At 46.5% G+C, this 18,213-nt stretch overlaps 1 protein-coding gene across 2 annotated transcripts in view; it reads right to left on the bottom strand.

The window, feature by feature from the left end:
• The window catches only part of ADCY9 (adenylate cyclase 9), a 215,169-nt gene that overhangs the window by 174,977 nt on the left and 21,979 nt on the right, over positions 1-18,213 (bottom strand). Inside the window, exons 4-6 of one of the 2 annotated variants that reach the window (XM_077141971.1) lie at positions 9,770-9,871; positions 7,834-7,981; positions 4,322-6,059 (exon numbers count right to left, since the gene is read on the bottom strand). In XM_077141971.1, the coding sequence (XP_076998086.1) occupies positions 4,322-6,059; positions 7,834-7,899 (1,804 nt within the window). In that variant the 5' untranslated portion in view covers positions 7,900-7,981; positions 9,770-9,871. Of the gene's footprint in view, positions 1-4,321; positions 6,060-6,885; positions 7,016-7,833; positions 7,982-9,769; positions 9,872-18,213 lie in introns of those variants that run through there. The other variant, XM_077141972.1, reaches the window with a different exon arrangement.

Genomic DNA, 18,213 nt, shown 5'->3' with positions numbered 1-18,213 from the left:
GTCACAGGGAGTTGCCTGAGCCCCAGCCACAGCTGTGCATCCTCTCCTATGCAGCTGTAGAGCTGAGTCTGCTGCTTCATCTTATTCCTGTTACCTGCGAGGCCACAGGTGCACCACACAGGAGACCTTCCAGAAGGCAGGTCAGCACAGAATTCCTCCCCAACGTGACCTATGAGGGAGGTGAGTTAATGAGCTGGCGTCTACACTCGCGAGGGTCCCAGGCTTGGTGAGGCGGGGAGGGGGTGGACAAGTCATCCTGTAACGCCCAATGCAGTGAACCCGGACTCCAGCTTCAGGGCGGCCTAGGATGTCTCAGGTCACCATCAGCCCGAGGAGCAGTCCCAGGCCAGGGCAAGACACGGATCCTTCTGAAGTGCCGCCTGTTTCCAAAGACAAAGTAGTCAGAGATGGGGATAATGTGCCCTGGTGCACACCAGGTAGCCTCTCCCAGGGCCATTCCCCAAGCCCATGGACCAGCTGGGATCAAAGCCCGCTTTTATTTCTGTGTCTGACAACGAGGGGGCTGCCGGGTGCTCCTCTCTTCAAAGACAGAACGCTGGGGTGGACCTGGCTTTCTCTTAATATTTAAGAGCAGAAAGTAAGTTATCTGTAGATATTTTCCAACAGTTTCACTTTTTGTCTTTCTGACCCTGATCTATGATATGAAAAACCAACTGTTCTAGAAAAAGTATGATCTACCCCTCCTTTGCTTGTGGCCTGTACCCCCAAGGCCCAGAGGTTCACCCCAAGGCTGTGGAAATCAGACCATTTCTCCTTATCTTTAAAAATCACTTTTTAGGTCACTTGCAAAACCCTAGTCCTGTGCTGAAAATCTCTTCAACCTTCCCTCTTCTCTAAAATCACATACCCAAACCATATTCCATATCTGCCCCCACCCCTTTCTGCTTTATGTTTTTTCCTTAGAACCTCACACTGACAGTGTTTCACATTATGCCTATCTGCCTTCAGTCTGGCTCCCTGTTGGAACATAAGCACTGGGAGTCAGTGATTTCTGTCTGATCTGTTTACTGCCATTTCACCAGCACCTAGAACTGGGCCTAACACAAAAATAAATATTTGTTCATGAATGAATGAACGAGCTCCGGGCCTATTTCACATTCGGCCCTTCCACTGTGCCTTCTCCATTCTTACGGTGGAAACTTCAAAGCCCTCTCACCCACTCCAGGCTCCAAACCCTCGCCAAAAACTTAAAATGTCATCTGCCATCCAAATGAGCAAGCCCCCGGCCCCCAGTCCTCTGTTCCACCCTGGCTCTAAGCACCATCAAGTCCATTGAGTCTCGGCACTGCTCATGACTGTCCCAAAAGCCCTGTGACCAGGCTGCCACCACCACCGTCCACCCAGCAACCCCCATGCCCAGCACTCACGGAAACAGCTCTTTATCTCCAGCCTGGCACCCTCCCAACCTGCGCTCCCAAGACCCAAAAGAATGTACTCCCGAAACGGCAAATCAGATCCTGCAGCCCTTCAGCGGCTCCCACTAAGTCCAAACTCCTTCCCACATTACCCACAGCCTTTCCTGCCCACCACCCCACATCCTGGTGAAGCACTTACAACCGCCCAAGACCCCCGAGACACACAATTCCCAGCCTGTGGCCAAGCAGCCCCCTGCAGCAGAATGTTCTTCTTTTATCCGCTTGGGGAAGGGCTGTTCACTCTCCAGATCACCTCTGGCATCCGCTGCCTCTGGGACAGCTGTGAGCTCACCCAGGCCAGGCACCATGGTGAATCTAGCTGTGCAACCACAAGGCCAGCCTTGTGGGAGAAACATGTCAGTCGAGTGAGGGGCTGGGCAGAGATGGTGAGATTCCACTCTCCCACGAAGCCTTCTCAGCTAAGTTAGACAGCAGTGGCTCCCCTTCACCCCACCAAACTGGTTCTGGAATCCCCTGCATATTCCACTGATGATCACTTCAACAGAGTCATCTACTGGGGACTCTTTAACTTCATTATCAGAGAAGGGGATGGGAGGTAAAGGCTAACACCCAGCATTACACGGAGAAAATATCTGCTGCAGGCCCAGAGAAGGCTAAAATAAACTCTGAGTAGATGAGTTTAACCACATGCATCAAAAGAGTTTCATCTGGACTTATCAACTCTCTACAACATCAGGAGAGTTAAACTGCCCAGCTTCAAAGAGGGTCAGGAAGCTTTGCAGACAGACTCAGTGATGAACGAGTCCTGTCCATAAAGGTTTCCAAACCAACTGATTAAAGCAAAAATCATGGTCTCAGGGAAACAGCCAAGGGAGAAAATAAGATTAAAAAATCACTCAGTTTAGCTAAGCCTTCTTATATGTTCATACCACCAATCCAATATTCAATGTTTTCTTTATAAATGTGCTTAAGTTTAAAGAAAAATTTAATTTACTAAATTTACACTAGTCAAGGGGGAAAAAATCCACAACCCACACTAGCATTTTCATGTATGGGGGGCACTGCTGGTCTATCAATTGAAAGCAAGCCCATAAATTAACAGAAGTGTGTAGGTTCAAATAGTCTATGACCTGAGGATTTCCAAGCATACGTAATGATTACATCTGTTTTTATTTCTGAAATTCAAACAGCACACTGTACAAAGGACAACTTAAGAAACTGCAATCACTATCCTTTGGTCCAACATGCTTAATTTAATGTAGTACAGCACAGTTCAATCCTCTGGAATTGTCCCACGTGGAACGCCTTGAGGACAGAGCCCACAACACACAGTCCTAAGGATGCCAAAATGTCAGGCAGGGGGCTCATTCACACCCACACTCCACTGACACCTTTGTCAAGGGAAGGACAAGCTCCAGCCTCCCACACACAATTCTGACACAGCAGAATCTTTCTAGGGAACCACAAATCGTCATTTCAGCCTTCGTCATGATTGCATTCGAAATGTCAGGTCCAAGGAATTGCCAGGTGAAAACATTTTTCTAGTACATCCATAAGTTCTCCAACAACTAGAAAAATTAATAGAATAAAGAAAATTCAAGAGGAGTATAAAAGATTCTTGCCACATAAATACATAAATGACATGGGGGACCCCAATCACAAGGAAGAGAAGGGAAACACCAAGTCAGCATATGAGATTATTTCAAGGCTGACAACCTCAACAGGCCAGGAGACACAACCACTTCTGGACTCTAATTAAACTCCTTCTGAGGATCCCCTTTCAGGGCTTCTTAATGATGTAATTACACAGCATGTGGCACCACAAAAAAAAAAAAAACAACAATACAGCTGGGCAAAGTTAGGCTTTTAAAGATTAATATTGTTTTTCCACTACATACTTCCCAAATAGAGGTTCCCTCAATTAGGATGATTGGAGTAAAACATGAAGTCTGTTTTAAAAAGGAAAGGTTAAGAAACGTAGCCAATTATTTAGATTTCTTATTCTTGGTTCCACTTATGTATACATCACTTCCCAGACCACAAAGATTTCCATCCTCTGTAAATATAAGAAAAGGAAAATACGACAGGACACTGCCCAGTGAAGAATCAAGATTAGCTGTAAGGAACTTCAGACAGGGACAAGGGATCAAATCCAAATCTGAGGGATGGAGGAAAGTGGAGAAGGAGGTATATAACATTCCTCTGGGTACATTTCTCAGTTTTAAATCACGGCGTGGCTTGCCAGGTTCAAGGTTGTAAGACAAATGCCAGGAAAATCAAACATCGTCAAACAAATGAAAGCTACAAGCCGAAAATGCAGTCTTTTTTTTTTTTTTTTTTTTTTTTTGAGTGGCCTAGGCAAAAGGCAGTGTGTACATACAGGTATGTAATTCCATCCAATTCTCAAAACTTAGTTCCACAGGCCAGAGCCTAGTCCCTTATTCCCATTTCAAGGATAAAGTAAGTAAGTAAGTGAGGCCCTGAGAGGGGAGGGGTTTTATGCTTCATGTTTTTGCAAGAAAGCGGAGAGGAACATTCTGATGCCCCCACCAGAGGCCAAGACAATTTCTCTAAGTCCTCACAAGCCTGGCTACTAGGGTCGGGATCCTGGTTCCCCAATCCCCAACAACCACCAGCCATGCCCTCCTGGAATTTCAGAAATACTATCAGCTGCCGGCATCTTCAAAGTCACCCTTCCCACTAAAGGTCTCCTCTAGGTCAGTTCCCTTCCCAGTGCCACTTTCTGTAGTGAGACAAGATCTGTTATAATTGACACAGGGAGGAAATGCCAAACAGGTGAAAGGGCCTCAGACACCGGACCTGCCTCCAGAGGGTGAGGCTGCAAAGAGATTTCTGTTTGTTTTTCCTTTTAAAATATAACCAGGCCTGGGGAGGGAAGCTGCCTGCACAGGGGTCTCACATACCTTTGAGCTGCTCAGCCACCACGCTCTGGCCCAGGCGCTCCATCACTCTGCCATCTTCCATCTCATACCGGTCGTCCAGGTACTTGGCAGTGGCTTCGGAGATGTGGACCTTACCGGCCACTCCAAGCTGCTCCATGAGATTGGCCAAGTTCACATCGTTGGACCACACGTCGAACTTGAACCGCCTCATGCCCAGGATGCCGCACAGGACTGTGCCCGTGTGCACGCCCACGCGCATGTTCACCATCTCCTTCTTCTCCTGGCAGAACTGCTCGATGGCTCGGATCATGCCGAGCCCCATCTCGATGCAGCAGTAAGTATGGTCGGCGCGCGGCTCTGGGCAACCCGCCACACAGTAGTAGCAGTCGCCAAGGGTGCTGATCTTCTCACACTTGGTCTCCTCACACAGGCGGTCAAAGCGCCCAAACAGGTCGTTCAGGAGCCCCACGAGGGCATGAGCCGACTTGTTGGCGCTCATCTTGGTGAAGCCCACGATGTCCGCAAACAAGATGCTGACTTCCTCGATCTGCTGCATCTTGAAAGGGCGGAAGGCGATAGGGGCCTTCTGGATGAACGATTTCTTCTTCCGGTTCTTGGGGCTCGAGGTGGCGTGCCTCTTCACCGAGGTCTCACTCTCCTCGTCCCCCTGCTTCATCAGGTCGTCCGCTATGATCCTCGGCATCACTGAGTGGATCATCCTCTCTTTCAGCGCTTTCTCCACCTCCAGATCTTTGCCATGCATGATGGACTGCCCCACCTTGAGGAAAGTGCTCCTGGATCGCACCTGGGACATGACGAAGAGGTGGACCCCAATGGCGTGGACACAGACGTGCAGCAAGGCCCTGCTCAGCAGCTCCCAGTGCAGGGCGCGCGCACCGGCCGCGGGGAAACAACCCTCGTTCTGGAAATGGTAGCCCAGGGTCTCGAAGAGAACCGAGTAGGCCACCCCCAACGCCAAGCTCAGGTATAAAGGCAGGTGCATGACGGTGTACAGCAGGAGGAGCACCTCGATGCACATGGAGAAGCTGCCCACGCGAGACAAGCACGTGTCCGGTGGCAGCGCCACGCGGGAGTGATTGGAGTCGTCGGCGCGACCGGGGAAGGACGTCGAGACCTGAAGCTGCGCGGCCAGGGTCAGAGCCAGGGCCAGGAGGGTGAGGATAAGCGCGGTGCACACATACTGCCGCGCGTACAGCTTGGTGAAGGTGAACAAGAAGACGCTGGCGCACACCGCGAGGAAGCACAGTGCCGGGGCCGCCAGCACCGTCAGCCTGGACCGCATGTGCACCGCGAAGTAGCCGCTCCAGAGCAGGCAGGCGAAGCCGAGGTAGAAGAGAGCATACCGGAAGCGGCGCCTCGTCTGCGGGAAGCAACGCTCTAGGCAAGCTTCCTCCAGGTTGACCGAGTCGAATTTGGGGTCCCACCAGCGGCTGGAGGCGCGCTCAAACAGCTGGGGGAGCCTCTTCTGCCTGCGCAGGCGGCCCCCTCCCCCCACCCTTCGAGGAAGCCCCCCGGAGTCCCCCGAGCTGCTGCAGCTGGAGGAGATGCTGTACTTGCAGTGCTTGGCGTGGCTGTTGCAGGAGAGCTGCTTGGGGTGGATCTTGACGCGCACGCTGGTGCTGTCCCCGCTGGAGTCGCAGCTCACCTCGGTGCCGTGGTGATGCAGCAGCTGCTGGTGGGGCGGGGAGGCCATGTTGCCGCGCGCCCGCGCGCCCTCCCGGGCCGGGGTCTCCGGAGCCTGTGGGTGAGACAGAGAGGCGCCCCCTGACGACCCCACAAACGCACCTGGAGGCCGCGCGAGCTACCGATTCTTTCGGCGGCGCCTCCGCGGATCGGCTTCGGAAAGCACCAACGGCTCGCAAGACAGCCCAGCTGCCCGATCCAGCTCCAACCGTCCCGCCTCCAAGTCGGATCGGAACGCCTGGGAACTGAGCTGGAAAACCCAGGGGTCCAAGGGCCGCCAACGGCCTGGTTCGCTTCCGAGGGCAGGTCGCCCCGACCCGTCGGCGCTGTCGGACACCAGCAGCGGCGCGCGCGGCGCTGCCTCTCCTCCCGGGCCAAGTCCAAACCCTGAGCGCATTCAGCGCCACGAGCCTCCTCCGCCGAGCGGCTCCCGACCCCTCATCCTGCGTCAAAGGCAGCCGGGCCGGCCCCGTCCCGCCGCCGCCCAGAGCCCGCGCTCCGGTCCCCGCGTCGCCACGGCCTCGCCTAGCCGCCCGCCGCGCTCCGGGCTCAGCGCCCGCACAGGGGCGGGCCCTCGGCACCCAGCCCGCAAGTTTGCGGAGCCCGCGGGCGCGCGGCGGCCACCCCCGTCGGTCCGGCCGGTCTAGCTGGGCCTGCTCCGCTCAGCCGCGCGCTTCATCCTGACCCGACCTCCGGCACAGGAGGAGGCGTTGCTCGCCCCAGACCCCAGAACCCCCGGAGCCCCCGGCCCCCAGCCGCCGCTGCCGTTCCCCGGGCCCGGCCATGCGCAAGAAGGGGCGGCGCGGGCCCCTGGGCCGGACGGACCGTGCCCGGAGCTGCCGCAGAGCCCGGGCTCGGGCGTCCCGGGGAGACCTCCTGACCTAGAGCCGCCGCCGCGGCCGCCGCCGTCTCTGCCGCTGCAGCTGCTTCATGTCGGAAGAGCCGCCACCGCCACCGCCACCATCTCCGGTGCCCTCCCCCTCCCGCTGTCACTGACAGACTCGCGCCCGCGCCGCCCCTCGCTCCGCCGCAGCGCGCACGCGCGGCCCGCGCACGCCGCCGCCGCCGCCGCCGGGCCCTGGCCGCGCGCGCGCGCCGCCCCGCCTCCGTGCGCGCGCTGGGCTCGCGGGGGCTACCCGGTGGGGACGCGTGCTCCGGCTCCGCCTGCTGCCCCCGGGGCCCACGCAGCGCCCAGGCCGCTGCACCTCGAGCGGGCACTACGAGCCCGGGAAGGCTGGGCGCGGCCGGCGGGGCAGGGGCAACCTCGTCCCGCAGCCCGCAGCCGCCCGAAGGCCAACCCCTCCCCTGGCTCCGGGAAACGCCAGAGCATTGCTGCCTAAAGAGCAGCTGTGGCGCAACATTTGGGAAGTCAAAATGTTCGACCTTCCCCTGAGCCTGCCTTTTGTATAGCTCTGAGTTTTCAGTCTGTCGGATTTGCCTAAATCCTATTGGATTTGCTCTTGCCCTACAAGCAAAGAAAGCGTACCCCCGGAGACACCCGCCCCTGAACTTGGTGCCGCTAAGGTTTCTCCAGCCTTGGGCCCCTCTCCGCCCCTCATGAGCAACTGTTTTCCCCTTTCCACAGATGAAACTTTCTAATGCCTCTGCTTCGCGTAGGGCAACTCTACACTCGCCTCCGTAAACACTGTCTGCAACATGCGAATACGATCCTATGACCCCAGTGTGCCAAACCTGACCCCTTATCCTCCCGGGTCACAGGGTCTCCCTGGCTCCTTTCACCTTCCGGGTGCAGCCCCAGGCCCACAGCCAGGTCCCACTGTTGATTTTAAAGCCATGAATAACAAGATATCACCACGCCCAGATCTCACCTCAGTCGAATCAGGAGAAAACATGGGAGGGACCCAAACTAACACCAAGTATTGGCCCGCACTCATCAAAAGTGCCAAGGTCACCAAAGACGAAGAAAGAATGAGCGACTGTCACAAACTGCAGGACTGTGGGATCCTGGCTTGGATACTGGAATAGAAAAAGAACATCAGGGAGAAAGCTGCTGAAATTCCAGTAAGGTCTGCAGTTGAGGGACTAGCTACCAGAGCTAATTTCCTATTTTTAATCATACTGTGGCTCTGCTGAAATGAGGGGTTTATGGAACTCTATTATTTTTGTGACTTTTTTAAGTTTAAAATAATTTCAAAATAAAAAGCCAAACCTTTATTCAGCACCAACCACGTGCCAGGCACGCTCATGTATCTCGTTTTTTAGAGACGAAGAAACTGAGGTTCAGAAAAGTTAATAAGTTAATATTGAGTTGCCCAAGCAACAGTTATCAAATTTGTCCTAAGTGTCAGAAACTACCAGACACTTTCACTTGTGATCTATTTGCTTCTCACCACAACCCTCAGAGGTAGATATTGTTGTCCCAATTTTATAGATTTGAAACTGACTTGCCCAACACACAAAAGAAGCCATGCAGCAGAATTCAGATTCACAACAAGATGCAGCGCCCTGGGGGACCACGGCGCCACCCTCCATATATTAACAGTACCCCTTCATGGGCCCTATCTGTCTCCTACACCCTCCCACCCAAACTGTGAGGCTCATAATTTACATTTCCCCACTTTATGCAGCACTGAGCTCTGCACTTGTGGTTTCCTTAAACCATCTGAAAGATGGCCTGTCTGCATCTTGAGGGCTGTGCACTGATTCTCCCCTCACAAATCATTTCAGTCTACCCGCCAATGGTGACTTTCATGTTTGTAAACCAGTTAGTCGTCTCTGATTTTCAAACCCAGGTAATGGTCATGCCTGCCTCCTCTACTTCTTTCTTGCAATGATTTTCAATTCGGTCATACTCCCCACTGTTGAAACTGCTGTTGAAACCCTTCAATGGCTGAGACATCCCCATCTCCAAGTTGGGGTGAGTCATTCAGTAAACCCCAGGGGTCGGAGTTTAGCACTAGCACTACATAAGGTCCTGCAGATACCACAATACACCACCTCTGCCTTTTAGGGGCTTACCATGGCCTAGGAAAGATATTAAGGATTGGGATGGATAAGAAGGTAGACTCGGTTGGTTCAGTGACAGCCTGAGTCAAAAACAAGTAAAGGTGGTTCTCATGACGCCAAGACCTGCAGGGGAGTCACAGGAGGGAACTGCGTCCCGTCTTTTGGGGCCCCTGAAAGCATGAAGGATGATAGCCAGCAAACAGATGCCATTGGCTTTCTCCTATCATTCAGTCCAGGTTGCTGCTGCATCTGCAGGGTTCTCTCTCCATCTGTGATGTGCGCAGAACTCCCACTTGGATGCTGTGTGAATCCGAATGTGCCCACACATACTCCCCACAAAAGCTCAGGGGCACAGCCCCACTTGCCTGCCTTGGCATCTCAGCCTCACCTTCCCTCAACTGCATGTTCACCTGGTTGGGGAGGACCTTCGTTCCAAGCTATCAAAAGGCACATGGGGTGGGGGAATGGAGTGACTGCCCAATGGGCTTGGGGTTTCCTTTGGGGTGATGAAAATGTTTTGGAACTAGTTAGAGGGGGTGATTACAGTTTGTTTTTAAATATATATATATATTGCTTTTTAAAAGGCACTCAGGAGTAAGATAAGCAGCATATTGATTGAGCTCAGGCCATTCTCATCACGCCAGACCCTGAAGTCTCAGCAGCTCCCACATTATTCTAGGTTGCCAGGTGGGCAATAAGCCTGAAGAACTGTCCACTGGAAGATGGAAGATGGGATTTGCTGCTCTTGTTGGATCATGTGTCTAAAGCTGCGTTACAAGCCTTGAGTCCTTTTCTCACCTGATGAGGTTGAGTTCGTAGGAATCTAACCACATGTGTTTCACCATTGACATCCTCTATCCCAGTGGCATCTGCCTTCAGTTTGTGCAGAGGATAAGGTGTCTGGGCAGAGACAAAGAGGATGATAAGAGACGATCACAAAAGTTATTCATAAGCACCACCATAGTACTGGAGACTTCTACCTGGCTATGAACTCTAACTCCCACTGTGCCTGGTGAGTAACCCAATAAATATTTACTGAATGAATGAATGCAGGAATTGAAAGAGATGAGGTATATCCAGCCACAAAAAAGGAATGACGTTCTAACACATACTACAACATGGATGAACCTTGAAGACACCATGTTGTGAGAAAGAAGCCAGACACAAGAGGACAAATATTGTATGATCTCACTTCTAAGAAATAAGTAACATTTTATAGAATGCCTGTGAGTTGACAGCTCTTTTCTTCTCCATTCATAGAAGGGCCACCAGTCAAAACTGAAACTGGGGTACATTCAGATCTGAAAGGTACATTTAGTGACCTGAGGGAGCAGGGAGGATGAGGCTCCTGAGGGTGACTGCGTCTGAAGTAATGAGGAACTGGATGGCCCAGCAAGAAAAGCTTAGTTGAGAGAGGAGAGGGAGAGATTCTGAGTCCAGCATGGTTTCTGTTGTTCAGGTTTGTGGCCTGGCCCACTCCTGCTGGACCACTGCTCCAATCTTGTCCTGTGGGTAATGCTGTTTCATCACAAACTCTGTAAGATGCCAGGTGCACCAGATGCACCAGAAGACAAGCCCTCTAATGATGTGGATAACAAAGACAAAGGGAGGGAAGGTGTCACTCCCATTTCACGGGGTTCTATGAAAAACTTTTAGCATTTGAGGACTCAAGAAGGCATGGTCAAGAGCTGCTGCTGCTGGAGATTAACAAGGACACTCTATGGGGAGAGGAGACAGTCCTGACTGCTGCCATAGTAGAGAAGTGGGATCGGGTCATTTTGTTTAAAATGGCCCTAGATCAGTGGCCAAGAGAGATCAAATGGAGTCAAGAGGCTACGGGAGGCTGCTCTTTTTAGCAGGCTTCCATTAGATAGTTTAATTGCCATGGTTTCCTAAACCCCATCCAACATCACTCCTGTTAACTCTTAAGAACACCTAGAACTTGAACCGAGACTCTATAAAGGCTTCATACCCTAGGTCTGCCTTCCTGGAACATACAATTACTGGAAGGTTCCTAGGTCAGATAAATCATGAAACTCAGAAGGGTCAGCCTCTCCAGGAGCATCCCCCTATCCCTTAGTGTGGACACCCCTTTTCAACATGAAAAAGTCAGAACAGGCATGGCCGAAGGTCCTATAGATTAGGAGAAGGATTAAAGGAGAAGGAGGAGGTATAACCAAAAAAAAAAAAAAAAAAAAGGATTTAACAAGTGAATATGGCTGCCTCCAGTGTTTTGGAACAACTAGAAGGAAAAATCTGAGATGGTGGAATGGTAGCCTGTGACAAACTCTGGGATCTGTTCTGTAATTACTTGTTGAAGTGTGCTTTGAAAATTATTGCCTTTTTCTTTCTTTGCTTTGTATATATGTTATATTTCACAATAAAAAAAATGGCCCCAGAGAAACCTAAGGAAACTTAGGTTACACAATATTGTGCCCATGTTATAGACCAGGAACTCGAGCTAAGAGAAATAACCCTTCCCAAGTTGTGCAAATGTCCTTTTAGTGTGTTTAAAAATACTGAGTAATCCACCAATTTCACTTTCATTTTCTCAAAAACATGTTTCCTGGAAGTGTCTGATCTACTCCAAATCAAACTCTAGGCTTGCTGCACATCTGTCATCTTAGGGTCTTCTTACAACATCATCCTGAGAATTGTCATTTCCTCTTTGTTGAATTGGATCTCCTGTCTCCTGAACCCATCCCTTCTTCTTTCTTAATATATTCCTTGAATTTAGTGGAGCACATCCTTCAGCAGTCTCCTGAGAAAGGATCAATAAAAAATAAAATTATTGAGACCATGCACATCTAAAAATGTCACACTTAATGGAGAGTCTGGATAAGAATAGAATGCTAAGTAGGAAGTCATATTCCCTCAGAATTTAGAGGTCATTTGTTCCTTTGTCTCATGGCTTCCAGTGTTGGTGCTGGGAGCTCAGATGTCATCCTCATTCTTGATCCCCTGTATGAAACCTGATTTTTCTCTCTTCGGAAGCATTTATGATCACTGTCCTCTGCGGTTCTGAAATACACCAGGCCGTATCTTGATGTGGGTCTATTTTCATCCATCGTATTGGGCATTTGCTGGTCCCTTTCAATCTGGAAATTCACGTTCTTCATTTCTGGGAAATTTCTTGAGCCGTTTCTTTCATAGTTTCTCTCCTTTGTTTTCCCTGTTCTTGTTCTGAAGCTCCTATTATTTAGATGGTGGATCTCCTGGACTGTTCCTCTCAATTTCATGTATTGTTTTCCATCTCTGAATTTCTTGATCTTTTTCACTTGCTGCTCAACTTTCTGGGAGAATCCCTCAATTTTTCCCATTTAACTATCAAGATTTTTATTTCTATCCATTTTCCCTTTTCTTTCTAAAAAGTGTGTAAGATAATAATTCTAACATGTTTTAATATCCAAGAGATTTTTTGTCTTCTGAATTTTGTAATCTCATTCTTTTCTCATTATGCTAGTGTAATAGCATCTCATTTTCTCTGAAGATATTAAAGAAATATTTTTTTAATGTTCCTTTGCAGAGTCTCCATGTCCTTCTAGTAGATTTTTCCTATTTGTTTTGGCATTTTTAAGTTCCGTGCCTGGTAGTCCTTGACTGTTTATTCACAGTTCAGAGTGAATCACTAAAAAGCTGGTCGAAAGAGCATGTGGCAGGACTTCAGTAACAGGCTAGAACATTCTAAATAGATGATCACTAGAATCACCTGGGAAGTTTTGAATGCCTGCCTGTGCTCCCCCCACACACACACATACACAAACATTAATCTCTGTGGATGGGATCCAGATATTAGTATTAAAAAGCTTCCCCAAGAAATGGGACAAAGTGTCAAAGGCTGAGAGATTCCAAACAGAGTGGAGAGGTTATTCTGGAGGTTATTCTTATGCATTAAGTAGATATCACCTTGTTATCCAAGATGTAATGGAGAGGTTGGAGGGAACTGCCTGAAAATGTAGAGCTGTGTTCCAGTAGCCAGGTTTCTTGATGATAGCTTTCACAGTGTGACTGTGTGATTGTGAAAACCTTGTGTCTGATGCTCGTTTTATCTACCTTGTCAACAGATGAGAGGAACATATGGAATAAAAATAAATAATAGGGGGAACAAATGTTAAAATAGACTTAGTTTGAAATGCTAGTGATCAATGAAAGGGATCAGTAAGGGGTATGGCCTGTAAAATTTTTTTGTTTGTTTGTTATATTTTTCTATTGTCTTTTTATTTCTTTTTCTGGATTGATGCTAATGTTCTGGGAATTGATCATGATGATGAATATGCAACTAAGTGATGATGTTGTGAATTGCTGAGTGTATGTGTTGGGAATGTTTGTTTCTTGTAATTTTTTTTAATTAATAAAAAATTTAAAAAAAAAAAAAAAAAAAACCAGCCTACAACCTCTCATCTGTCTCCATCACACCCCCAACAGGGAGAGTCTGCCAAAGTTAAAGGTACCTCATTATCTTATGGTGGTGGGACCTGCAGGCAGAGAAGCACCACATACTGGGCAGGATAAGAAAAAAAGAGCCCAGAGACTTCACAGGAACGTCTGTCAACCTGCTGGGTCTCACCCTCAGGGAAAACCGATGTAGGTGACTCTTTCCTCTTGATAGGAGACCAGTTTGATCTGGGAAAATCCGGCTTGGATCTATAATACCTACATAGACCCTCCTCAGGGTTGGGGTGGGGGGAGGAAAGGCACCATACAAGCAGGGCAAGAAACAAGAAAATAAGAACTGAAAAATTCTCCTCTGTTAAACAAAACCTAAGCTAGAGGTCCAGAAAAAGCTGAACTGAATGTCAAAGAACATAAAGACAACAAATTCATCCAACAAGAAAACCCTAGGTAAAAGAAGTGAAAGCGATCTCCAGAATAAACTAATTAAGGTAATTAAATGCCTAGACGCCAGCAAAATGTAACAAATCATGCTAGGAAAGTTGAAGATATGGCCCAGTCAAAGGAACAAACCAACAATTCAAATGAGATACAGAAGCTGAAACAATTAATTCAGAATATACGAACAGATATGGAAAACCTCATCAAAAACCAAATCAATGAAATGAGGGAGGATATAAAGAAGGCAAGGAATGAACGAAAAGAAGAAATTGAAAGTCTGAAAAAACAAATCACAGAATTTATGGGAACGAAAGGCATGGTAGAAGAGATGAAAAAAACAATGGAAACCTGCAATAGTAGATTTTGAAAGGCAGAACATAGGATTAGTGAACTGGAGGATGGAACATCTGAAATCCAACAAGAAAAAGAAAATAGAGGGAAAAGAATGGAAAAATATGAGCAGGGACTCAGGGAATTGAAGGACAATATGAAGCGCATGAATATACGTGTTGTGGGTATCCCAGAAGGAGAAGGGAAGGGAAAAGGAGGAGAAAAACTAATGGAGGAAATAATCACTGAAAATTTCCAAACTCTTATGAAAGACTTAAAATTACAAATCCAAGAAATGCAGTGTACCCCAAAGGGAATAGATCCAAACAGACGTACTCCAAAACATTTACTAATCAATATGTCAGAGGTCAAAGAGAAAGAGAGAATCTTGAAAGCAGCAAGAGAAAAGCAATCCATCACGTACAAGGGAAGCCCAATAAGACTATGCATAGATTTCTCAACAGAAACCATAGAGGTGAGAAGACAGTTGGATGATATATTTAAATTATTAAAAGAGAAAAACTGCCAACCAAGAATTCTATATCCAGCAAAATTGTCCTTCAAAAATAAGGGAGAAATTAAAACATTTTCAGACAAAAAACCACTGAGAGAATTTGTGACCAAGAGACCAGCTCTGCAAGAAATACCACAGGGAGCAGTAGAGACAGATATGAAGACAGAAGAAAGAGGTGTGGAGAACAGTGTAGAAAGGAAAACTATGAGTAAAAGTAAAAAGAAGGAAAATTAGAAGGACATATAAAAGCCAAAAGGCAAAATGGTAGAGGAGGGTACTGCCCGGGCAGTAATAACACTGAATGTTAATGGATTATGCTTCCCAACTGGGGGACATGGACTGGCTGAACGGATTAGGGAATGGGACCCATCTATATGCTGTCTCTACTCAAAGGACATGAGGGCATGTACACAAACAGACAATTGCACACCAGTGTTTATAGCAGCATTATTTACAATTACCAAGACATGGAAACAGCCAAAATATCCATCAACAGACGGGTGGCTAAACAAACTGTGGTATATACATACAATGGAATATTATGCAGCTGTAAGACAGAATAAAGTTATGGAGTATGTAACAACATGGATGGACCTTAAGGACATTATGCTGAGTGAGATTAGCCAGAAACAAAAGGACAAAGGAGGAAGAGCAAAATGAGACAAAATAAAGTGCCAATGGCCGAGAGATTCCAAACGGAGTCGAGAGGTTATCCTGGAGATTATTCTTACGCATTAAGTCGATATCACCTTGTTATCCAAGAGGAAATGGAGAGGCTGGAGGGAACTGCCTGAAAATGTAGAGCTGTGTTTCAGTAGCCATGTTCCTTGATGATGATTGTATAATGATATAGCTTTCACAATGTAACTGTGTGATTGTGAAAACCTTGTGTCTGATGCTCCTTTTATCTACCTTGTCAATAGATGAGTAGAACATATGGAATAAAAATAAATAATAGGGGGAACAAATGTTAAAATAAATATAATTTGAAGTGGTAGTGATCAATGAAAGGGAGGAGTAAGGGGTATGGTATGTATAATATTTTTTTTCTGTTTTCGTTTTATTTTTCTCTTGTCTTTTTATTTCTTTTTCGGAATTGATGCAAATGTTCTAAGAAATGATCATGATGATGAATATGCAACTATGTGATGATATTGTAAATTACTGATTATATATGTAGAATGGAATGATCACATATTAAGAATGTTTGTGTTTCTTTCCTGTAATTTTTTTAATTAATTTTTAAAATTAATCAATGACCTAAATATAAACATACCATACCCCTTACTCCTCCCTTTCATTGATCACTACCCCTTCAAATTATATTTATTTTAACATTTGTTCCCCCTATTATTTATTTTTATTCCATATGTTCCACTCATCTATTGACAAGGTAGATAAAAGGAGCATCAGACACAAGGCTTTCACAATCACACAGTCACATTGTGAAAGCTATATCATTATACAATCATCATCAAGGAGCATGGCTACTGAAACACAGCTCTACATTTTCAGGCAGTTCCCTCCAGCCTCTCCATTTCCTCTTGGATAACAAGGTGAAATGTTATCCTCTTGGATAACAAACTATAAAACTCTTAGAAAAAAACATAGGGAAATATCTCAAGGACCTTGTATTAGGCAATGGATTCTTAGACTTTACACCAAAAGCACAAGCAACAACAACAACAAAAACATAGATAAATGGGGCTTTATCAAATTAAACACTTTCATGTATCAGAGCAGATCATCAAGGAACTAGCACAAAATGGGAGAAAATATTTGGAAAATACATATCTGAAAAGGGTTGAATATCTAGTGTTACATAAAGAAAACCTACAACTCAACAACAAAAAAACAAACAACCCAATTTTAAAATGGGCAAAGGACTTGAATAGATAGTTCTCCAAAGATCTACAAATGACCAAAAAGCACTGGAAAAGATGCTCAAAACCAGCCATCAGGAAAATGCAAATCCAAGCCATAATGAATTACCACTTCATACTCACTCGAAAGGCTATTAGCAAAAAAAAGGGGGGGGAGGGGATAAGTATTGACAAGGATACAGAGAAATAGAAACCTCATACATCATTGGTGAGAATGTACAATGGTGCAGCCATTGTGGAAAGCCGTTGGGAGTTTCCTCAGAAAGAAAAGTATAGAATTACTATATGACCTGGCAATTCCACTTCTAGGTATATACCCCCAAAGTTTTAAAGCAGGGACACAAAAAGATATTTTATGCCAATATTCATAGTGGCATATCCACAATAGCCAAAAGGTGGGAGCAACCCAAGGATCCATCAACAGATGAGTGGATAAATAAAATGTGGTCTACTCATACAACGGAATATTCCTCAGCTATAGAAAGGAAAGAAGTTCTGATCCATGCTACAACACAGATAAACCTTAATGGCATTGTGTTGTTGAGTGAAATAAGCCAGACACAAAAGGACAGATGTTGTATGATTCCATTTATATGAAATAACTAGAATATGTAAATTTATAGAGAAAGAAGTAGAGCTCAGGTTAATAGGAGGGGAGTGCAGGCATAAAGTATGGGAAGTAAATGCATAATGGGTTCAGAGTCCCTGTTTCAGGCGATGGAAAACTTTTGGTAATGGATGGTGGTGATGGTAGCACAACATCAAGACTGTGACTAATGCCACCAAATTGTATGCTTGGGAGTGGTTGAGGTGGGTAATTTTATGTTGTATATATTATAAAGAGAGAAACAGAGACTAAAGAGATAATGACAATTAAATGCATGTGCTGCTCTTTTCATTCAATCTTATGGATGCAGATTTATTGTGGGTGGGATCTTTTGATTAGATTGTTTCCATTGAGATGTGACCCTCCCAATTGTGGGTGGTACCTTCTGATGAGATTATTTCCATGTATATGTTATCCCACCCATTCAAGGTGGGTCTTAATTAGTCCTTAAAAATGCTCACAGAGAAGAGAGAGCTCAGAGATGACACAGAGAGCAGATGCCTGGATACAAATGCTTGGAGATGCTGAGAGAGCCGTTTGAAACAAGAAGCCTGGAGAGGACAGCAGACATCACCATGTGCCTTCCCATGTGACAGACAAACCCCAGATTCAATCGGGCTTTCTTGAGTGAAGGCCTTAATTTGGACATTTTCATCGCCTTAGAATTGTAACTTGTAGTTTAATAAATCTCCCTTATAAAAGTCAATCCAATTCTAATATACTTGTTTCAGCAGCTTTAGCAAACCAAAAAAATGCACTACATCACCTTGGATTGGATCTAATAATGGAGAAAATGCCCAAAAGGACATTATTGGGACAAATGAAAAATATATAATATAGACTGTAATCCTTACATTAATATTAAATTTCTCAAACTCATTAATTGTACTTATTGTGATTATATAAGTGAATATCCTTGTTCTTAGGAAATGCACATGGAAGTATTAAATGGTAAAGAACCTTGATACATGCAACCTACTCTAAAATGTTTAGAAAATAGATGACTTATAATCAGAGAGAGAGAGGAAGGAAGGAAGGAAGGAAGGAAGGAAGATAAATAGATATAACAAATGTG

The sequence above is a fragment of the Tamandua tetradactyla genome, chromosome 23, assembly GCF_023851605.1.
Source record: "Tamandua tetradactyla isolate mTamTet1 chromosome 23, mTamTet1.pri, whole genome shotgun sequence".
NCBI lineage: Eukaryota > Metazoa > Chordata > Mammalia > Pilosa > Myrmecophagidae > Tamandua > Tamandua tetradactyla.
Note: the sequence above shows the minus strand (reverse complement) of the source record. Positions and strands in the feature narration are given on the sequence as shown.